General features: G+C 47.9%; 1 protein-coding gene across 1 annotated transcript in view; it reads right to left on the reverse strand.

Annotated features, from left to right (window-relative positions):
• nlrc5 (NLR family, CARD domain containing 5) overlaps positions 1-24,346 on the reverse strand; it is a 238,677-nt gene that overhangs the window by 38,678 nt on the left and 175,653 nt on the right. The window contains exons 41-47 of the mRNA XM_038806870.1: positions 19,411-19,494; positions 18,807-18,896; positions 13,833-13,916; positions 11,258-11,341; positions 8,022-8,105; positions 4,432-4,515; positions 589-672 (exon numbers count right to left, since the gene is read on the reverse strand). Coding sequence (XP_038662798.1) covers positions 589-672; positions 4,432-4,515; positions 8,022-8,105; positions 11,258-11,341; positions 13,833-13,916; positions 18,807-18,896; positions 19,411-19,494 — 594 coding nt within the window. The remainder of the gene's footprint in view (positions 1-588; positions 673-4,431; positions 4,516-8,021; positions 8,106-11,257; positions 11,342-13,832; positions 13,917-18,806; positions 18,897-19,410; positions 19,495-24,346) is intronic.

Below are 24,346 nucleotides of genomic sequence, written 5' to 3' on the forward strand. Positions count from 1 at the left end.
GAACCTGTTGATTGCTGTACATAATCTGCTGTGGGTTGACACTCTATTAACCTAACTGATAACCTCCTACTGGCTTGACCAGACTAGCTCTCTATCATATGGTGATGATGTTCATTGGCCTGTGCACTGTGACTATCTCCCTAGCCGTGTTCTGTGAGAGAGGGAGAGCCTTAATGCCCTGTGGGCTTTATAGTGGTGGTGTCCTGTCTGGTGATTGGTTGTTCTGTGTCGTGTGTGTTCATTGATTATCCTGTGTGTCAATCACTGCCTGTCTGCATCTCATTATATACATGAGTGGATATTATGACAACGACAAATACACACACACAGGACACACAACACAGACACAGTATAAACACACACAACACAGACCACACAGACACAGTACACAAACAAAGTGCACACTACAAATACACACACACATAAAATACGCACACAACAGACCACATAGACACAGTACACACACACAGTGCACACACTACAAATACACGCACACATAAAACACGCACACAACACAGATCACACAGAGACAGTACATGCACTGCACTGACACACTACACACACACATGAAAAGCAGACAGCACTTACTTTAGAATCTTTAAGCAGGGCAGTTTTGACAGGGCTTCAGCCAACTTCCTCACAGTTTGATCACCGATCTTGTTCGTGGACAAACTACATGTTGACAATGGTTGGGCAGGTGAAAACAATTGACATCAGTATTCAATACATCAGTAGGTAAAGTAACTTCCATTTCTGATTTGATTTTAACAGGAGGAATGGACAGAATTTTTTTTTAAAAATCATAAATCTGAAATTATGAAAAGGTTGATTTGCAGAGAGAACTGAAACAATGTTTTGGGGCTCTTTTCAATCATGTATCAGCAGAAAGTGATAGCACGTAGGAACTGGCAGCGTTTGTGGGCTCACTTTGAGAAATGACTTCGCCAGCAAAGCTGGTGAGCAGAAATTAGAGGGTGGACTTTCCAGAAAATCACAGCTGCATTTCCCATTTGTACATGCAGTGGTTAAGAATCTACAATAGGTGCCTGATAGGGAGTGTAGAAATGGTTTGGGAATTCTGGCTTCTATTGGTTTTGCTGCTGACTGAAAGGGCATGTGTTTTGAACACTGTTCAAAGTGGGACGATTTTAATGATGTACGCATTAGGCCATTCTCAGTTTTCTCACTGGTACTGTGTTAGGCTTTCCTGAGCCTTCGTACCCATCATCAGTTATTGCTTTTGGCCTTGGTTCCCTTTACTGGTTCCAGTTGGGAGCCTTGGAGTTTGTTTGGAGGAGGCAGCTCCGCCTGTTAGAGAGGTGACCTCAATTCAGCACCGGTAACGTCTGCAGACAGAGGTGGATTTCATAGATTTCATTGAATTTACAGTGCAGAAGGAGGCCATTCGGCCCATCGAGTCTGCACCGACCCTTGGAAAGAGCACCCTACCCAAGCCCACACCCTCCCCGGAACCCCACCCAACCTTTTCGAACACTAAGGGCAGTTTAGCATGGCCAATCCACCGAACCTGCACATCTTTGGACTGTGGGAGGGAACTGGAGGAAACCCACGCAGACACGGGGAGAACGTGCAGACTCTGCACAGGCAGTGACCCAAGCCGGGAATCAAATCTGGGACCCTGGAGCTGTGAAGCAACTGTGCTAAGCACTATGCTACTGTGCCGCCCATCACACAAAGGGAAAGACGTCCCTTTCAACTGATTCCCTCCCCTCGCCCCTCCACAACAGAGATGATGTGAATGTCTGATTCATCTGGACAGGTCTGCAGAAGCCCTCTAGCCACAGAGTGTGCCATGCTTTAGGTGGGGTTTACAGTGAACAAAAGCACTCTATTCTGGCCGAGAGCCCACTTTATCATGGCAGATGGTACCCACTAAGTTGGCACCAACTCATTCCTACTGGCCCTGGCATAACTACCTGCCTTCTGAGGATTTGCAAAGATGCAGATACTGCATTGATACCTCCAAACATTGGGGCACAATGGGAGGCACATCCACAGAATGGTTAAGTACAGAAGAAGGCCATTTGGCCAGTCGTGTCTGGGCTAGCTCTCGGAAAGAATAATACACCTAGGGCCACTCCCCCAGAGACTGCTGGGACCTGGAATTCAGCTGCATCCTCATGTTCAATGGGATGGGGCATGGAGTGGTACAGAGGACATCCTTCTTGTGTAAGCATCACGTATCATCTCCTCAATGTTAGCAACCATCACGGTAGCATGGTGGTTAGCATCAATGCTTCACAGCTCCAGGGTCCCAGGTTCGATTCCCGGCTGGGTCACTGTCTGTGTGGAGTCTGCACGTCCTCCCCGTGTGTGCGTGGGTTTCCTCCGGGTGCTCCGGTTTCCTCCCACAGTCCAAAGATGTGCGGGTTAGGTGGATTGGCCATGCTAAATTGCCCGTAGTGTAAGGTTAATGGGGGGATTGTTTGGTTACGGGTATACGGGTTACGTGGGTTTAAGTAGGGTGATCATTGCTCGGCACAACATCGAGGGCCGAAGGGCCTGTTCTGTGCTGTACTGTTCTATGTTCTATCACACAACGAGATCAGTTCTAGGCTGCTCCATCCCTCCACAAGAATGTTCTTTCATAAGAACAAACATAAGAACATAAGAACTAGGAGCAGGAGTAGGCCATCTGGCCCCTCGAGCCTGCTCCGTCATTCAATGAGATCATGGCTGATCTTTTGTGGACTCAGCTCCACTTTCCGGCCCGAGCAACATAACCCTTAATCCCTTTATTCTTCAAAAAACTATCTATCTTTACCTTAAAAACATGTAATGAAGGAGCCTCAACTGCTTCACTGGGCAAGGAATTCCATAGATTCACAACCCTTTGGGTGAGGAAGTTCCTCCTAAACTCAGTCCTAAATCTACTTCCCCTTATTTTTAGGCTATGTCCCCTAGTTCTGCTGTCACCTGCCAGTGGAAACAACCTGCCCGCATCTATCCTATCTATTCCCTTCATAATTTTAAATGTTTGTATAAGATCCCCCTCATCCTTCTAAATTCCAACGAGTACAGTCCCAGTCTACTCAACCTCTCCTCATAATCCAACCCCTTCAGCTCTGGGATTAACCTAGTGAATCTCCTCTGCACACCCTCCAGCGCCAGTACGTCCTTTCTCAAGTAAGGAAACCAAAACTGAACACAATACTCCAGGTGTGGCCGCACTAACACCTTATACAATTGCAACATAACCTCCCTAGTCTTAAACTCCATCCCTCTAGCAATGAAGGACAAAATTCCATTTGCCTTCTTAATCACCTGTTGCACTTGTAAACCAACCTTCTGTGACTCATGCACTAGCACACCCAAGTCTCTCTGAACAGCGGCATGCTTTAATATTTTATCGTTTAAATAATAATCCTGTTTGCTGTTATTCCTACCAAAATGGATAACCTCACATTTGTCAACATTGTATTCCATCTGCCAGACCATAGCCCATTCACTTAACCTATCCAAATCCCTCTGCAGACTTCCAGTATCCTCTGCATGAAAAACATTTTTCAACCACTTCAATCCCTTGTCTCTTCAAATTTTGTAAAGGCTGTTTCATTGGCTTTTTGAAACTTGCCCACCCCTCCCCCCCATTCCTTTTTTAGATACCTCCTTCAAATGTCTTTAAATATCACATGCACACAATTTCTCTGTTTCATCACTAACATCCTTCCTACATCTAACTCAGCCTGGGCACAAGGTACTGTGAAGATTTGAGTAAGTGAGGCTACACAGGAGAATTGAACACTGTCTTAAGCTGGAATTGATCACAATTCTGGACCATTTAGATGTTGATGGAAAACTACCCTCTTTTCAAAGATAAAACTCAGAAGACTTGGGTGACTGTGTGGTGTTTGCATATTCTCCCAGTGTCTGTGTGGGTTTCCTCTGGGTGCTCCTTTTCCTTCCACAGTCCAAAGATGTGCAGGTTAGGAGGATTGGTCATGCTACTTTGCCCCTTAGTGTCCAAAGGTGCACAGCTTAGGTGGATTGGCCATGATCAATGTGTGGGGTTACGAGGATAGGGTGGTGCAGTGGGCCTAGGTACAATGCTCTTGTAGGGAATCAGTGCAGGCTCGATGGGCTGAATGCTCTTATTCTGCACTGTAGGGATTTTATGGATTCACAAATAGTTTGCAGCATTTCGATGCACCACAAAGTGAGCTGGTGTCAGCGTTCCCTCTTAACTCACGTGAACAGTATTATTCCAAACCGTAATCTGATCTGACAATACACAGCTATAATGTTTTAGGCTGATGCGTTTTGACAAAACGTCATTGAACTGAAGCCTTAACTCTGTTTTTCTCTCTTTGCAGATGCTGCCTGGCGTACTGAGTACTCCCAGCATTTTCTGTCTTATTTCAGATTTCTCCTCCACAGTATTTAGTTTTTCTGACAATGCATTGTACTCACTGAATCTCTTCCACCGATGGGCAGTGGGCGAGAGCTTGTGCCAGGCCTTCTCCACCAGCTGCTGTGATGTTGTTCTGTGTCAAGCTAATGGTAAAAACACAAAAGGTGGCAAAACGTTTAACAATGTACCAAACGTCGCTCTTGTTTGAATATCTCACTTATCACCTCACAATAACCTGTATTTTCCAAAAGGGTTGTTTAAAACTGTCTGTCATCAGATTAATATACATAGCACTGCCCAACATTAGTTAGCAATACCAGAAACTCTGGGCGCAATTCTCCCCCCCCCCACGCCGGGTGGGAGAATCGCGGGGGCGCCGGGCGAGTTCCGCCACGCCGCCCTGGCACCCACACGCGATTCTCCCACCTCCCCCAAACCAGCGTGCCGAGATTTACGGCTGACCACTCGGAGAATCGCCGCTTGCCATTTGTAACTGGCGAGCGGCGATTCTCCGGCCCGGATGGGCCGAGCGGTCTGCCCAACATGGCGTGTTCCCGCCGGCGCCGACCACACCTGGTTGCTGCCGGCATGAACAGCGCAGGAACGCTGTGGGGGTGGCCTGTGAGGGGGGGGGGGGGGGGGGAGATCAAGCACCAGGGGGGGCGCTCAAAAGTGGTCTGGCCCGCGATCGGTACCCACCGATCGGCAGGCCGGCCTCTCTGAAGGACGCACCCCTTTCCTCCGCCGTCCCGCAAGATGACTCCAACATTTCTTGCGGGGTGCCCGCGGGGAGGACGGCAACCGCGCATGCTCGGGTTGGCACCTGCCAACCTGCACATGCGCAGGTGACGTCATTTACGTGGCGCTGGCCATGTAATTTATGCGGCGTCGCTTTTACGCGGTGCCAAGGCCCGGCGTGCGTAAATGACGTGGCGTCGCTCCTAGCCCCCCGGGGGTGGGAGAATAGGGGGCGAGGAGCGGCCTCCCACGCCGGAGTGAAACACTCCGGTTTTCACTCCGGCGTCGGCACTTATCTCCTGTTGGGAGAAACCCGCCCCCTATATGAGAAGCTCAGGGGTGACTGCCCATTGTGACACATGTGAAAGTAGAAATTAAATACATTGTTGATTGATACTTTGTCAAATCCCACTCTCCATGGGGTTGTGTAATACTTGAGTCTTTAGTTACCTTATTTCAGATATTTTAGATGTCACTGTACTAATTAAGAAAGGTGACAGAGAGAATGCAGGGAATTATAGTCTACTTAGCCTGACGTCTGCTGTCAGCAAATTACGAGGAGAGTGACTGAACATCGTGAATATTTTTACCTAATCAGGGAGATCCAGCATGGATTTGTAAAGTGTATGTCATGCGTGACACAACTGATTGAATTTAATGAAGAGGGGCTGAAGTGGTAGACAGGACAATATGTACGTTGATATTTATATGGACTTGCAGATGCAGTTTGATAAAACCCCTCATACGTGACTGCTAGCTAAAGTTCATGCTCGTGGGAATTGATTGAGCTGGTTAGGAAACTGGCCAAGCGACAGGAGGCTAAGAGTAGGGATAATGGGCCGGTACTGTAATTGGCAAGACATGACCCACAATATTCCACGGGGATCTGTGTCGGCGCCTGAACTATTTACTATATTCATAAACAACGCAGATAGTGGAGATGGAGGGCCACAAATTAAAGTCTACTAATGATACAAAGATTGATACAATGATACAAAGGCATTGTATGCAATGTGAAACGGGAGCATACAATTATGCAGAGATATTAACAGATTAAGTGAGTGGGTCAAACTGTGGCAAATGGGTTTCAATATAGGCAAGCATGAAATCATCCATTTGGATTTAAAAAGGATCGAACAAGGTACTTTCCAAATGGGGGAAAGGTTAGAAATAGTGGAAGTTCAAAAAGTGATTGAGGTGTAGAGATCACTAAAATGTCAGGAACAGGTACAGACAATAATTAAACAGCCTAATGAAATACTGGTAGGTTCAACACTACAATACAAGGGAACAGAAGTTCTGCTTCAGCTTTAAGAAACCTTGTTTAGGCCTGCAATACTGTGTTCAGCTCTCGGTTCACACCACTCTTTGGAAAGAATATATCGGCCTCAGGGAGCTTGCAACATAGATTTACCACAGCGAATATCGGGATTTCAAGGATTAATATATGAGGTCAGATTACACAAACCAAGGTTGTGGTGTGATTTGATCCATGTTTTCGAGATGTTGAAAGGAAACTGATGGGGTCAAAAGAGAGTAACTTTCTCAGTTTGTTTAGGAGTCCAGGGCTATGGGACATAGCCTAATCGAGTCAAACCTTTCACAAGTGAAATGAGGAAAAATTTTGACATGCAAAGGGTGGTTAAAGTTTGGAATTCGCCTCTGCAGGCAGCAGTTGCTAGATCAATTTTAATGTTAAATCTGAGATTGATAGACTTTTGTTAATCAAAGGGATTACTTTGCAAAGCTGGACATATGGAGTTAGATCGGGATCAGCAACTACTCAATGAATACCAGTACAGGATTGAGGGATTACAATACCTACATTTACTCCTATACAACCCATGAATACAAAGCTTAAACATCTTTGCCCAAATGAATGGAAACTGCCCTGTATTTTTCTTCTGAAAGTGTTGACTTATGTTGTTGGCCAAAGGTTACAGAGGTCAGAGGCATCTCATTGAAGTGGACATTTTAAATCTGGGGCCAAGGACAGTGCATGTGGTCACACCCAGACATTTCCCTGTGGGAACAGGGAACTGATTGTGGAAACAAGGATGCAGGTTGATATTTCCCTCCAAGAGGAAGGGCGTGGAGAATAATTATACAGTTCTAAGTCATCCAAAACTGGACTGCCTGAGCTTTACTTTGCACCAAATCCCATTCACCTATCACCCATGTGCTTGCTGACTTACACTGGGTTCCCAGTCTAACAACATTTGGTTTTAAAACTCAATCTTTGCAACCCTTCCAGCTCCATGACACTTTGAGACATCAACGCTGTCTAATTCCAGCCTCTTGAGCACCCCATTTTTAATTGCTCCAACACTGGTGGCCATGCCATCAGTTGCTTAAATCCCAAGCTCTGCGATTGTTTCCCTGCACCTCTCCGCCCCCTACCTCACCTACTGCATCTAAGACATTCCTGAAAACCTACCTCTCTGACTGAGCTTTTAGTCATCTGACTTAATATCTTCCTATGTGCCTCGATGTCTGCAGACCGGATGGTCACGTGATGATGCGGTTATTTAAGAGGTCACGTGACGGAAGCATGGGAATTCTTCCTGGAGCGTGGGCAGAGTACAGCATGTGAGAGCTGCTCAGAAAAGCTATAAACTATTGTTTGTTATAAGTCCTTGGTCGCCAGTCTTTGGGAACCCAGCACTTCTGCAGTGTCACATTCTGCTTTCTAATGCTCCTGTGAAGCACCCTGGGACATGCTATAATGTTAAGGGTGTTACGTAAATATAAATTGTTGTTGTTAAGTGAAATCAGCACAGACTGAGGAATGAACTCAGGGCCATGCTTGTTTCAATGGTCTGTTACCGCACATTGTGGAGCGTGTACCAACTGACCTTCTGGACAAGCCCATGGGGAAATGTGCATTTCCAATCAAAATACAACCACTTACTTCAGTATCTTCAAACTTTTCATATTGGGTAGTACATCTGCAAGTTTCAATGCTCCCACATCCTCGATACAGTTTCCATATAAGCTGAACAGAAACATATAGTATATTTAATTAGGACTTTACGGGCAATTAGTTGCTCTCATTCAACAAGTCTCGTCACAGCAGAACAGCTAAATGATCAAATAATATGCCTCACATTTCTATTATGACTTGATCTATTTTGATTAGGTTATATATTTGACACCAATAATGTTCCATTCACACTAGGCAAAATTCACTGACTCCATGCTACAGGGTGATAGTGAGTTTGAGATATTAGTATCAAACCTCTCAATAGAGTTATGTGAAATTCGTTTTCCTGGATTTTGATCGAAAGCATTAGTCTGGATGACCAACCTTCTGCAGAGAGCACCTATCTGAATTATATACAAATGTGTGAATGGGTCCATTGCTGAGATCAGGCTGCACGATTTCAATCTGTTTGTGTGAAAGGCCAGAGACTAGAATCAAATCTGATATCGAAAATGAACCTTTTCACAATTTATACCCAAATGGATGTGAGTTCACCTTAAAGCTATTAATGCTCGGAAAGAAATGAGCGTTCCAAGCAGTCGGTTAAGAGACTGTTGTGCTTCAATTTATCAATTAGACCATCTCCAAGAAGCTGTTTTGGACCATGTCCATTTGGCACCCCTTTTCATTTATTTTTCTTTATATTTTAACAACCATTCACTCTTCCAACATTCAGAGGTGCTAATTCGGGATCTTGGATTCATGTCGCATTACATCCACCCCCCCACCATCTGGCCTGGACTTGCAAAATTCCACCAACTGTTCTGGCTTGAGACAATTCACACCTCTTTAACCTACGATTATCCCTCTCTCTGGATCTGTAATGATTTGATTACCTGCAAATGCTCGCATTCCAAGCATTGTCCGGCATCTCTGACTTTGTCTATACAGTAGTCCCCCGTTATACCGCGCTCCGCAATACCGCGGTTTGCGATATACGGCGGGGGGGCTTATGGACCCCAACTGTCAGCTTCCCTCTCCGGATCAAAGTGAGCCGGCCGCTGAAATTGACACTGCCGGCTGCTCTCTCCCTCCAATCAGAAACATTAAAACTTAAAAGTTGGATTGGAGGGAGAGAGCAGCGGGCAGTGTCAATTTCAGCGGCCGGCTGATTGTTTCACTGAGAGAGCAGCTTCCCTCTCTGGATCAAATTGAGCCGGCCGCTGAAATTGACACTGCCGGCTGCTCTCTCCCTCCAATCCAACTTTTAAGTTTTAATGTTTCTGATTGGAGGGAGAGAGCAGCCGGCAGTGTCAATTTCAGTGGCCGGCTCACTTTGATCCGGAGAGGGAAGCTGCTCTCTCACTGAAACAATCAGCCGGCCGCTGAAATTGACACTGCCCGCTGCTCTCTCCCTCCAATCCAACTTTTAAGTTTTAATGTTTCTAATTGGAGGGAGAGAGCAGCCGGCAGTGTCAATTTCAGCAGCCGGCTCACTTTGATCCGGAGAGGGAAGCTGCTCTCTCACTGAAACAATCAGCCGGCCGCTGAAATTGACACCGCCGGCTGCTCTCCCTCCAATCCAACTTTTAAGTTGTTAAAAATGCAGCAGTGCTTGTTTTAATTAGATCCACGATGGGGTTTTAAATTTATTTAAAACCCCCATCGTGGATATCCGCGGCTCGGATGCAACGCGGGTGGCTGTCTTGGACCCCAACACCCGCGTTATAAAGGGGGACTACTGTATAAATGTTTCTGGAACATACCTCTCCATTCACCTGAGGAAGGAGCTGCACTCCGAAAGCTCGTGTTTGAAACAAACCTGTTGGACTTTAACCTGGTGTTGTAAGACTTCTTACTGTGCTCACCCCAGTCCAACGCCGGCATCTCCACATCTAATTCTTTTCAATCAACAGCAGTACACTGATTGATAAGTGGTACACAATGCTCACTTCTCACATAGAAGTAAAGATTGCCTGGTGTCTTCTTTCCAGTTCGAGGTTCTGAATGATTTCTCAAATAGCTTCATTGTAAAAACAAGACCAGGCTCATCACTTACTAAGTTCCAATTAGGAGATGCTTTTTCCTTAATGCATGGTGAGAAGGCCAGCATTTATTGCCCTTAAACTGAGTGGCTCTCTCGGCCAGTCCAGAGGGCATTTAAGAGTCAACCACATTGCTGTGGATCGGCAGTCACATGTAGCCAGACAAGGATGGGTCTTGACAACAATGGTCATTATTAGACTTTTAATTCCTGATTTTTTAAATTGAATTCAAATTTCACCATCTGCCCTGGTGGGATTTGAACCCGGGACTCCAGAGCATTACCATGGGTGCCTCGATTAGTCCAGTGACAATACCACAACGCCACCACCTCCCTGTCTGAGACAATAATAGTTTAAAGTTGCTGGGGCTCACTGCCTTCCTTCATTAATTATGCCTTAACTGGAAAAAAATGTGGAAACAGTGTTTATCGTTCTTTAACCTCAATCCAAAAACATTCACGCTCTCACACATACCTGAGCAGGCATGATCTAACATGGTTGGACTGTTTACTAAAAACATAACTAGGGAGTTAACATAGGGTGGAACATTTTTTACTTTATGGGAATAGACAGGTGGTTTATTTCTTTTTGTTAAATTGACTTCATCTTTCACACAGTAGTACAGTGTTGTTTCACAGCTCCAGGGTTCCAGGTTCGATTCCTGGCTTGTAAAAAAAACTATATAAAACATTAATGTAGCACCGCCTTTCACAGATGCCCCAAAGTGCTTAACACTCAGTTAAGTACTTTGAAGTTTAGTCACCGCTTTAATGTAGAATATGTGACAACTAATTTGCGTACAGCAGGATTCCACAGACAGCAATCTGATAACAACCAGATTGTCAGGTTTTTGTGGTGCCGGGTGAGGGAGGGATAAATATTGAGTCAGGATGCCGAGGAGAATTCCTCTGCTCTTCTATGGAATATTGCCGTGAAATCTTTTACATTCACCGTGTGACGGCAGATGAGGCCTCATCCAAAAGAGGGCGCCTTCAACAGTGCAACTCTCCCTCAGACTGAAGCGGAACGTCAGCCCAGATTCCGAGGCCAGGTCGCTGGAGCAGGATTCGTTCAAAGTAATTAGCTGCAGGCAAAGTGTTTCTGGAGGTGCTACATAAATGCAAACCTTTTAAAATTAAACACGCCAGCACAAGGTGGAATTAGACACAACATACTTACTCTATTTCCACAATCGCAGTGCTGCATTTCAGTCCGTTTGCAAGATGTGTTGCCCCTTTGCAACCAATGGAATTGCATCTCAAACTAAGAGAACAAGAAGAGGAGAGCTTTCAATAACTGCCAGTGTCACTCTCATCAATGCCAAAATTAATTTAGACATACCGAGAAGACACTGGAGAAACATATTTGAGCTTCAGAGTAAGCTTCCTTTAGGTTTTCTTGGTAACCTCAATTCAATACCACATACATTCCATCACCAGTTGACAGACATAGGTTAACTGTACATTGCTAAAAACACAATGGGGCGGGGTGGGGAGGGGGGGGGGGGGGTTAATAATTGTGTTTCTTTTTACAATATGTTTAGGCAGATCTTTATGTTGACGACTCCTTTTTTCTTTTTACAATGCTTCTTCCCTTTCTTCATCCGTTTATCCAATAGCTCAAGCTGGGAATGTTGATGTGCAGCCTGCTTCTTGATTTCTGGCAATGATTCCTATTGCTGGCCACTGGGAGACACCAGAGACCACAAGCAGCATCGAGATTGAGGCAAACGAAACAATCACTCATGCTGTTGCTTGAACACATCAGCTCTTACTCAAATAGTGACATGGGACCTTTTACAGGGAAAAGAGAAGGTAGACAAAGCCTCAGCATCCATGACAATATAATCCTCTCACAGAGCTACACTGAAACGCCTGTTAGATTATATCTTCAAGAGTCTGGAGTGGGACTTGAACCCATGACCTATCACTGAGCCAAAGCTAAGACCAGTAACAATAGAACTGTCGGTGGCATTTTGTACACAGTTTGTTGAGTCTCCTATCAATTTCGAAGCAGGATAACAGCTTACTGAAACTCTGCCTCAATTTGTTTCACTGCTTTACAGAAAAATGTCACTTAAATGACAAGGCACAAACTGGAATTTCACTGGACTTCATGACCGGGATTCTCCTAAGTCCCCACGCCAGCGTGAAAACTGGCGGCAACGACTCCGGCGTCAACGGGCCCCCAAGGTGAGGAATTCTCACCTGTCTCGGGGGCTAGGTGGACGCGGAGGGGTTGGCGCCGCTCCAGCCGGCGACGAAGGGAAGGCGTAAGTTCGCGGATGCGCCAAAGGGCCGGCATGATCTCGCGCATGCGCGGAACTGCCGGCGTGTTTTGCCGCATGTGCGGAGGGTTCTCTTGGCGCCGGCCATGGCGGAGCCCTACAGGGGTCGGCGCGGAAGGAAGAAGTGCCCCCACGGCACAGACCCGCTCACAGATTGGTGGGCCCCAATTGCCCCTCCCCAGGACCGCCCCAGCCAACTTTCCCAGCAGGTGTGGGACCATACGTAACCCACGCCGGCGGGACTGGCCAAAAGCGGACGGCTGCTCGGCCCATCAGGGCCCGGAGAATTGCCCGGGAGGCCGCTGCCAACGGCTCGCGACCAGCGTGGCGTGAACCCCACCCCCACCCAAAGAATGGCGCTGGAGAATATGGCAGCCGGCGTCGGGGAGGTGGGGCGGGAGTTGCACCGCCCCCCCCCCGGGGATTCTCCGACCCGGCGGAGTTTGGAGAATTCCGCCCCATTTATTTATATGCACATAATATAAATTTATATTATATTATGGGCAACAGAAATTGACGATGAAATGGGTGATAAAATAATCTATTTCCACTGGTTGGGGGTGAGTTGGTGTCTATCATCATAGACCTAAGAACATCAGTAGAGACTTGCTTTTGTGCAGAATTCCAACCAAAACAGAATCAGAAGTAGAGTCTAATACAACTTCTAGAGGTGAAGTGGATAAATAGTTTCAAAATAAAATTTTCAAAGGGCTTAGGGGAATGGCAGAGCCAGTATCCATGTGATCAACCAAACACTCATCTTCTGTGAAACCCTTTGGTGGTATGGGGTAGATTTTCCATTTGCTCCCCAGCGTGACACGGATTGTCTGCCTGTCATTGAAATCACGTAACTTCCAATGCAGGTGGTTTCAGTAATGGGCATTCAATTGGCAAAGCCAGTTCAGGCAGTGGTTTCAGTAATGGGCATTCAATTGGCAATGCCAGTTCAGGCGATGGTTTCAGTAATGGGCATTCAATTGCTAACACTAATTCAGGCCAATGTTTCTGTAACGGGCATTCAATTAGCAATGCCAGTTCAGTCGATGGTTTCTGCAATGGGCATTCAACTGGGAACATCAGTTCAGGCGATGGTTTCAGTAATGGGCATTCAATTGGCAATGCCAGTTCAGTCGATGGTTTCTGCAATGGACATTCAACTGGGAACATCAGTTCAGGCGATGGTTTCTGTAATGGGAATTCAATTGGCAATGCAGGTTCAGGGCATGGTTCTGTAATGGGTATTCAATTGGTAACACCAGTTCAGATGGTTGTTTCAATAATGCAATATTTCAATTCGCAATGCCAGTTCACATCCAGGATATAAGGTAAATGATTAATATGTCAGAAGTCACCACAGCCAAGGATATTTCCCAATGATGTTATTTGCATCTCAGATTTCTCCGCCCTCTTTCCAACTAACTTCACCTTGATATTTGTTCAAATCTGAAAACAATACTGAGAACTCACTTTAATTTCTTCAGGCGCGTCATTCGAAGTATCCCTTCAGCTAACAGCTGGGCACCACCATCCTTCAACATCAAGGAATCCAAGCTGCACAAGAAGGAAGAGAACAGGCAAGCATTAATCTTTCTCGTGCCTCTCCTTCACGTATCACACATTCCAATTGCTTTGGTACATATTCATGAAAGATCTGAGTGTGGCACTGTCGGACTGTCTTTTGGATGAAACATTAAACTGACTGCCTGCTCAGGTGGATGCGAAAGATCCCATGGCATTCTTTAAAGAAGGTGAGTTAACCCCAGTGTCCTGGCCACTATTTATCTCTCAGTCAACATCACATAAACAGATTATCCAGTCATTAACTGCTAGCTGTTTGTGGCAGTTTGCTGTGCACATACTGTATGGCGCGGTTCCTACACCACAGCAGTCACTACACTTTAAAAGTACCTCATTGGTTATGAAGTGTGTTTGAGGCGTTCACTGTACGTGAAAAACGCTATATAATCACAAGTCATTTTTTTGGCTATGCCCATTCATCAACGGGTCAAAGTACCTTGCTTCATTGATTAATTGATTGACTGTAACTCCATTGGCTTTGACTGGATTAAGTGAGCACATCCAAATTCCATACTTTCATTATGTACTTTTTTAATAATGGTGTCAAATGAAGAATGAATGTCATACTTAAGCTTGGCTGAAAGTCTCTATTTAATTTTTTTTAAAAACACAAACAAAAGTTAACATTTCAAACAGTTCATCCTAGCTCTGGTCAGATGTAACCCTTCATTTAGTACCTTGAGCCTGGGTTCCAGTGTAATACATTAAAAAGAAAAATGATACAACAGAATTTAAACTTCCACACAAAGCAAAAGCAAGAGGAATTTGCCACTTACAGACAGAAGAGCTTGGTGATTTTCATTTCCTGTTGGAATCTATACTTACCAACTTTCTTTTGTATTTGTAACTTTACTGCTTTTTAAGTGTAAATAAATCAATGTATTTCTTGTAGTCGCTGTGATAAAACCATTCTGAATTGAGTTGCTTGTGTCGCCCATGACGACATTAAACAGAGTAATCAGAGTATTGCATACAGCCAATCCTGAGAGGAAAGGGCTTTGCAAGGGTAGGTCACAGGCACATTTACAGCTGCTGAACAATTTGGGACAAGGCCCATTTACAGGAACCTTTAGGAGACAGTGCGCACTTAACTGAGGCCCCAACCGATAATGGGTTGGGGTTCCTGTCCCGGGTTTAGGGAGGGCAATGCAGACACTCTGCCAACTTCAAGACTGTTTTGGTGCAGTGATTAGCATTGCTGCCTCACGGCGCTGAGGTCCCAGGTTCAGGATTATAAATGTTTCTGGTTGGCACTGCCAATGTGCCAGGTTGGCACTTTCAATGCGGTGGAGCCTGAATTGTCCTAATGGCAATCCCAAGGTGGGGTTGCTCTCAGCTGGGGGTGGGGGAAACGCTGATACCGGCAAATTAAGGAGGAGGGGTCTGATGTCAGCAATTGGAAGGGGGGGGGGGGGCTTTGCCGGCAGAATTTGGGGGGGGGGCGGGGTGATTGGGAGGGGAGTAGTCTGAGATCAAGGTGCCCTTTAAAAATGGTGCCCTGATCTCGGAGGTGTCACACCTCCTGGCATCTTCAGGTCATTAGGGTGCAGTTCACCTCAACCTCCAAAAACATTTCTACCTGTGGGTGGATGGTGATCTGGATCGCGCTGAACCACCCAGCGGAAATCACACCTCGTTTCCCGCTGGAGACCACACTTTGAAGTTTTTTTGGAGAATTGTGCCCTCTTTGGCTAACTCCAGCTGGAGCCAAGATAGACAATTACAAAATGACTTCAGTATGGTCAGCTTAGGGAGAATGGGAAAAGGTATCCGGGGCTGACCTCTATCCTGCGAACCACATAAATAGGAGCACACATGCACACACGTGCACATGCATGTGCACACACTCGTGCATGTTCACACACACACATGCATGCAGACACACGCATGCGCATTCACACGCACGTATACACAGTCAGGCAAACAGGAATGAACGGCCTCTTGGTGGGGAACCAAGGACATGAAACCATCCCTCCGAATGGGGGCCAGTGCCATTAGGACGAGAGGGAGGGACAGGAGAGGAAGCTGCGTGGAGGGAGGGAAGAGAGAGCAGACCTTTCTCTGCACATCCTGCCACTTTACTGGGAGGTACTAAAGAACAAAGCAAAGTGGTTCAGGAAATCTTATAAAGTGTAAGTATGACTGAGCCTCATAAACTACAAGTTGGTGGGTAAGTGTATCACTCAGCCTGCGCTCGGTTTGTGATTAGGTTCTGTAGAAACCACAGGGCACCCATTCTGAATTATATTTAATCTGTAGGCCAGGAGCTCAGAATGCAAAAGACAACCAAAATGTATTTCTACACATAGAGCCAATGAATCAGCTAGACAAAAAGAAAAATAGCAATATTGGGAGAGGTGAAGGAGTTCTGCTGTATGTTACAACAAACATCAAACTCCCTACCATCTCTTGCCATCTCCCCCATCTTCCCCTCAGAAGGCCAGGAAAAGTTCTTACAATCAGTGGTTGATAGAACAATGAACCAGAAAAAGAACAACATAAGATCGTAAGAAATACCAGCAGTATTAGGGGCTGTTTAGCTCACAGGGCTAATCGCTGGTTTTGAAAGCAGACCAAGGCAAGCCAGCAGCACGGTTCGATTCCCGTAACAGCCTCCCCGAACAGGCGCCGGAATGTGGCGACTAGGGGCGTTTCACAGTAACTTCATTTGAAGCCTACTCGTGACAATAAGCGATTTTCATTTCATTTCAGTAGACCCATTCGGCCATTCAGCACGATATCATGGCTGATCTTCAGCTTCAACTCCACTTTCCCAACTGTTGTCCATAGCCCTAAATTCACTGAGACACCAGAATTCTGTCATTCCAGGATGAACTATATTTAATGATGGAATATCCACAACTCTCTGGGGAGAACATTCTGAGTGACGAAATGTCTCCCTCATTTCGGTCCTAAATAGTCAGCCCCTCATCCTGAGGCTGTATCCCGGTGTTCTAGATGTCCCAGGGGAAGTGACTTCTCCATCTACCATCTCCACTCCCTGTAGAATCTTATATCTTTCAAAGAGATCACCTCTAATTCTTCTAAACTCCAGAGAGTGCATACCAAATCTACTCAACCTGTCATCCAGGAACCAACCTTGTGAACCTTTGCTATATCCCCTCCAATGGAAGTATATCTTTCCTTAACCATGGACAGCAAAATTGCACACAGTATTCTAAGTGTACAACTGTCGCAAGACTTCCCTATTCTTGTACTCCAATCCCCTTACAATAAAGGTCAGTGTATCCATCTACCTTCCTAATCACTTGCTGTACCTGCATCTTATCTTTCTGTGCTCCTCATAATAGGTCACAAAAGTCTCTGTGAAGATCGACATCGACGAGTTTGCCACCTTTCACTAAGTCTCTTGCGTGTGGTGTAACATTACATGCAGGAAACGCTGTGCATGCTCAGAGAGAGCAAAAGAGTTTACATTTGAGGTCTGTGACCTTCTGTCAGAATTGGGGAATGTTACAGACGTAATTGGTTCTGAGTAATAAAGGTGCGGGTTGAGGGGGCGGGGGATAACGAAAGAGAAGATTTGTGAGCAGCAACATTTGAATGACGAAAGGGGGATGGTTCAAGGCAGAAAGAGGTGGCAATGGGCCGAGTAATGGCACAAGCAATGGGTCTGAATGGGCATGGAAATGGGGTACGGAAATGGCAACAGCAGAATCATTGGTGATTCTGTCTGAAAAGCAATGGGAGCCATGGTTATGATCTGAAGTTGTTGGGACTCCATGGGCGCGATTCTCCCAACGGGAGACTAAGTACCGTCGCCGGCTAGGAGCGGCGCCACGTCAATTTTGCGCGCCGGGCCTTGGCGCCCACGTCAAAGCGGTGCTGCCTAAATGACGCGGCTGGCGACGCTTAAATGATGTCACCTGCGCATGTGCAGGTTCGCCGGCGCCAACCCCCGCATGCGCGGTTGCCGTCCTCCCCGCGGGCGCCCCGCAAGACATGGAGGATTGATCTTGCGGGGCAGCGGAGGGAAAAGAGTGCGTCTTTTAGAGACGCCTGCCCGATGATCGGTGGGCACCGATCGTGGGCCAGACCCTCACTGAGCACCCCCCCGGTGCTCGATCCTCCCTCCCGCCTCCACAGGCTGCACACGCAGCGTTAGCGCGCTGTTCATGCCGGCAGCGACTAGGTGTGGTTGGCGCCGGCATGAACAGGTCGTATTGGGCAGGCCGCTCGACCCACCCGGGCCGGAGAATCGCCACTCGACCGTTAGAAACGGCGAGAGGCAATTCTCCGAGCGGCCTGTCAAAAAACGCGGCACGCCGTTTTGGGGGGGTTGGGGGGTGGGAGAATCACGTGCGGGTGCCAGGGCGGCGTGGCGGGAATCGCCCGGCACCCCGCGATTCTCCCACCCGGCGTGGGGGTCGGAGAATCGCACCCCATGTTGAACCTGGAAGGCTGCAAATGGCAAGTCTCCATTTTGTTGGAGCCAGGGAGGAGTGGCTAATTGTGGAATAAGCACAGTCAGGTCTATGCGTTGTTTGATTCGATTTGCACAATAATTATACTGTTGGACTCGCTAGATTGGCACTCTTTCCCATTCTCTCCTGACTATATGGTGTGGTTGTGGCATCTTTCTGGCCCACCTTTCATTTGTCTAGTTTTGCTTTCCATTTCCATTCAGCCTGCGCTGTCTCTCACAACCTCTTGGCCTTTTCACGGCTGATCCCTTTCTTTCAGACTCCACCTTAAATCCACACATTCCCGATTTGTGCTCATGGCTCAGTTGGCAAGTTAATTTGGTTGCATTTTTCCAATCAATTCCCATCAGTATGTGGGCAAAGTTCCCAGGAAGCCTTCTAGCTCACATAGGAACAACAAGGCAAGTGGTTCACTCACTTTATCTCTTCCAGTCTCGTGCAGCTGCGGAGCCCTTCGGCCAACATATCTGTTCCAATCGAACCAGCAGTTGTTGGGATTCGAGACAAGCTGAAACAACAGAAACATAAGATTATAAGAAATAGAAGCAGGAGTAGGCCACTCGGCCCATCGAGCCTGCTCTGCAATTCAATAAGATCACCGCCGACTTGATTGTGGCCTTAACTCCAATTTCCTGTCTGCCCCCCATAATCTTTGGCTCCCCTGTAGATCAAAACCTTGTCTAACTCAGCCTTGAGTATATTCAATGGCCCAACTTCTGTTGCTCTCCGAGTTAAAGAAATCCAAAGATTCCCGATCCTCTGAGAAGAAAGATTCGTCCTCATCTCTCCCTTAAACGGAAGACGCCTGATTTTGAAATGTCGCCTTTAGTTCCAGGTGTCCACAGGAGGGAAAACATTCTTTCAGCATCAAACCTGTCAAGCCCCCTCAGAATCGTAAAGGTGGGATTCTCCGCCGTCACTGGCAATCTCCCGTCTCTGCCCACCCGACACGGGGCCAAAGTCTGGGCCTCACTGTAGGGCAAATATGATAAAGAAAGACAAATCTGATCATGGATTCATACTTGATCTTCTTCAGGTGTTTCAACTCTGGCAGGATTTTCCCCAGTTCAGAAGCTCCCTCCTCTCCCAGTTCATTTTCGGATAAGCTGAAATGAAAGCAAAGGAACAGAAACTTTATGAGCAGAAAAATCTCAGCTTTAAAAGGTGATATCGAAGCTGTGCTGGCTGACCTTAAACATCGCCTGAAAATCTTTATGTCCTGATGACAGCACGGTCAGCCCTGAAGGGCCGCATGGTAGCACAGTGGATAGCACTGTGGCTTCACAGCGCTCGAGTCCCAGGTTCAATTCCCTGCTGGGTCACTGTCTGTGCCGAGTCTGCACGTTCGCCCCGTGTCTGCGTGTGTTTCCTCCGGGTGCTCCGGTTTCCTCCCACGGTCCAAAGACGTGCAGGTTAGATGGATTGGCCATGATAAATTGCGCTTAGTGACTAAAAACGTTCGGAGGGGTTATTGGGTTACGTGGATAGGGTGGAAGTGAGGGCTTAAGTAGGTCGGTGCAGACTCGATGGGCCGAATGGTCTCCTTCCGCACTGTATGTTCCATGTTCTATGACCTGTTTAAGTGACGTGGGTAAATAATAACCAAAACACCAAGGATACCTCCCCTGCTCTTCAAAATGGTGGCCTTGATCTTTTACATCCACCCCGGAGGGTAGACGGAGCCTCTGTTTAACACTACATCAGAAAGGTAGCACCTCCAGCAGTGCAGCACCCGTTTAGATGAGAACTTCCTGGCGGCATGGTGTGACAACAATGACAGCAGAGAATCCTGCCGCCTCTCGCTGCCGGGAAATAAGCAGCTGTGAGGCCGGAGAATCCCACCCCTGATCGAACCACAAATGCCTAACCACAAATCGTGTAGCCACTGACCAATAATAGCCTCGTAGGAGTGAATTTACTCTTGGATGTTGGGAACCCGAATTCGGAACCATTTCTGGGTCTCAAACTCCCTTATTTCAGTGGCACCTCTGCTGGTTTAATTCATAGAACTATTATAGAATTTACAGTGCAGAAGGAGGCCATTCGGCCCATCGAGTCTGCACCGGGCCTTGGAAAGAGCACCTCACTTAAGCCCAGGCCTCCATCCCATCCCCGTAACCCAGCAACCTTTTGGACATTAAGGGCAATTTATCATGGCCAATCCACCTAACTTGCACATCTTTGGACTGTGGGAGGAAACCGGAGCACCCGGAGGAAACCCACGCGGACACAGGGAGAACGTGCAGACTCCGCACAGACAGTGACCCAAGCTGGGAATCAAACCTGGGACCCTGGAGCTGTGAAGTAATTGTGTTAACCACTGTGCTACCGTGCTGCCGACGGGTGATGGCCAAGTACCCGGCCTCCTCTCCATTTGCTGACCAATCAGGGAGCATGCGTGGCTCACAGATGTTAGGTGGTCAATTGGAAGGGCCAAAGGGAGGGCCAGCAAGTTGTCCCACTGGGCACTGCTCAGTAGACACAGATTACGAGGGCACTACAAGTTGGAAGCACTAACCTAATGGTCTATTGACAGCGAAGCCTGACTGAGCCAATGGGAGGGGAATTTGATGAAATCATTGGCACTTGCCAGTTAGGAAGATGTATGGTAAATGGTTTTTGCAGTCACAAGTAGAGGTGCTCAAAGTAACAGTTTGAAATATGTCAGTGTAGCCAGATGGGGACCTGGGTTTATATTTCAACAGTGAAAATGTAGCTGATCATTGTGAAGAAAACCATCAAAAGAAATGTAAAGATAAAGGGCAGGATTCTCCGATCCCCGCCGGGTCGGAGAATCCCCGGGAAGTGGCACGAATCCTGTCCCGCCGCCGGCTGCCGTAATCTCCGGCGCCGGTTTCGGGCGGGGTTCACGAGGGCCGTTGGCAGCTCTCCGGGCCCCGATGGGCCGAGCGGCCGTCCGTTTTTGGCCAGTCCCGCCGGCGTGGGTTAGGCATGGTCCCACATGGCGGGACCTGGCAGGTAAATCGGCTGGGGCGGTCCTCGGGGAGGGATCCAAACCCGGCGTGGGAGGGGAGGGCAGAGTGGCCTGGCCCGCGATCGGGGCCCACTGCTCTGCGGGCAGGCCTGTGCCGTGGGGGCACTCCTTCCTTCCGCGCCGGCCCCTGTAGGCTCTGCCATGGCCGGCGTGGAGCCGCATGCGCCAAAATACGCTGGCAGTTCCGCGCATGCGCAAACGCGTGCAGTTCCTTCGGCGCCGACTGGAACTGCGCCAACCCCTCCGGAGTCCACCGAGCCCCTGAGACAGGTGAGAATTCCGCACTTTCGGAGTGCTTGCCGCCAGTCCTCCCGCCGGCGTGGGGATTTAGTCCCCCAGATGTGAGAACCCCGCTGCAGATATCTCTGTACTTTCAATTCACTATCAGATGGTTATTCAGCTTCTGTCCCAAGCAGCTAACGATGGATTTCTACACTAGACTGAGGTAGATGGACTCATTAAATTTTCCATACAAGATTTAATCCAACTTTGCTTCAAAATGGAAGAAGTTGATTCCCTCCCACCACAAAGATCTTGTGATATGCTGGTTTAGCTCAGTGGGCTAGACAGCTGGTTTGTGATGCAGAACAAGGCCAGCAGCGCGGGTTCAATTCCCGTACCAGCTGAGAATTCTGAATTCTCCCTCTGTGTACCCGAACAAGTGCCAGAATGTGGCGACAAGGGGCTTTTCATTGCAGTGTTAATGTAAACCTACTTGTGACAATAAAGATTATTATATTATTATATTCCAGTATTCATAGTAAAGAATGGGGCGCTATGCTAGGAGCAGGGAGGTTTGTGGGGGAGGAGAGGGGGGAGGGATGGAGCTGTGGGGGCAGGGAAAGAGGAAAGAAGGAAAGGCAGAAATTGGATCATGCCCAGTGTTCCTGGGGGCGGCTCACTCCTTGCCACCCTGGTCCAGTTTTTAATGTTGGCTTCAAGACCACAAATTTCAGATGCCCAAGAACAAGATAACCACCTCACACAGGGTACAAGCCAAAACCTAAATGGGAGGGCTTCAAACATAACATGAGGATAAAAGTAAATCGGGGAATAATAAAGTTTTGTGGTAAAAAGGAAACAGATTGCATCTTATATTCCGCAGCACTTGTGGGACTTAAGAGTCACATGGCCTCGAAATGTTAACGCTGTTTCTCTCTCCACAGATGCTGCCAGACCGGTTGAGAATTTCCTGCATTTTCATGTCTTTATTTTAGATTTCCAGCACCCACAGTATTTTGCTATTATGGTGAAGTAACTGTTGGCATAGCAAGAGTTAAATCGGGCTAAGGCACAGGTCAGTCATGTCATCCAAGTGATTTGCGGCTCAGATTCAAGGTACTGGAATGGGCCTGCTCCTGTTGCTCTGTGAATGGTGATTATAGAATTTACAGCACAGAAGTTGGCCATTTGGCCCAACTATCCGATGTTGCTGTTTATGCGTCATGTGAGTCTTCTCTTCGGCTAATTCACCTCACCCTACCAGCATTTCTTTCCATATGTTTCTCCCTTGTGCACTTCCCTCAATTACTCCACGTGGCAGCAAGTCACAGGCACGGCTTAGGTGGCCTAGCCAGTGACAGCAACATCCCGTGAATGAATAAATGAAACTTCACAATCTAACTGGGTTACGCAGACCATGGAGCTGTCTTTGGAGGAAATGAGAAATGTGTAACAGGGATGCGTGTGGGTGTGGGTGTTTATGGGATGGTTTGTATGTTGGGATTTGTGAGGGCGGGTGGTGTGTGCGAGTGTATGTAGGGGTGGTGTGTGTGTGTCGGGGAGGTGGTTTGTGTATGTGTGTGGGGTGGTTTGTGTCTGTGTGTGGGGTGGTTTGTGTATGTGTGTGGGGTGGTTTGTGTGGGGATCTGTATCTGTGTGTCGGGGAGGTGGTTTGTGTATGTGTGTGGGGTGGTTTGTGTATGTGTGTGGGGTGGTTTGTGTATGTGTGTGAGGTGGTTTGTGTATGTGTGTGGGGTGGTTTGTGTATGTGTGTGGGGTGGTTTGTGTATGTGTGTGAGGTGGTTTGTGTATGTGTGTGGGGTGGTTTGTGTCTGTGTGTGGGGTGGTTTGTGTATGTGTGTGGGGTGGTTTGTGTGGGGATCTGTATCTGTGTGTCGGGGAGGTGGTTTGTGTATGGGGTGGTTTGTGTATGTGTGTGGGGTGGTTTGTGTATGTGTGTGAGGTGGTTTGTGTGGGGATCTGTATCTGTGTGTCAGGGAGGTGGTTTGTGTATGTGTGTGGGGTGGTTTGTGTGGGGATCTGTATCTGTGTGTCGGGGAGGTGGCTTATGTGTGTGTGGGTGGTGTGCGAGGGTGGTGTGCCTGTGTGTGCCGGGGAGATGGTTTGTGTCCATGTGGGTGTGTGGGGTGATCCGTGTGTGTGGGAGGGTGGTGTGTTTGTGTGTGTGTGTGTGTGGGGGGGGGTGTGGCTTGTGGTTTGTGCATGTATGTGGGACAGTTTTTGTGGGGTGCCAGTGGGGGAATTTGTGTGTATGTGCATGGGGGTGGTGGTTTGTGTATGTGTGTAGGATGGGTTTTGTGGGGAACAGCGTCTGTGTGTGCGCCAGGGGCATGGTTTGCGTGATTCCTGCCCCGCCGCTCCGACGCCGGCTGCCAAATTCTCCGGCACTTTTTTTTTGGCGGATGCGGGGATCACGTCGTGCCGGTCGGGGGGCGTTGGCAGTGGCACCCTGGCGATTCTACGGGCCCCGATGGGTCGAGCGGTCCCGCCGGCGTGGATTAGACAAGATCCATACCGGCGGGACATGGCTCTGAGGGCGGCTTGCAGAGTCCTCAGGGGATTGCGGGGGATCCAGCGCTGGGGTGGTGCCCCCACGGTGGCCTGGCCCACGATCGGGGACCACTGATCTGCGGGCGGGCCTGTGCCGTGGGGGCACTCTTTCCCTCCGCGCCAGCTTGTGTAAAGCTCCGCCATGGCCGGTGCGGAGGAGAAACCCCCGC

Source organism: Scyliorhinus canicula, chromosome 9 (assembly GCF_902713615.1).
Source record: "Scyliorhinus canicula chromosome 9, sScyCan1.1, whole genome shotgun sequence".
Lineage (NCBI taxonomy): Eukaryota > Metazoa > Chordata > Chondrichthyes > Carcharhiniformes > Scyliorhinidae > Scyliorhinus > Scyliorhinus canicula.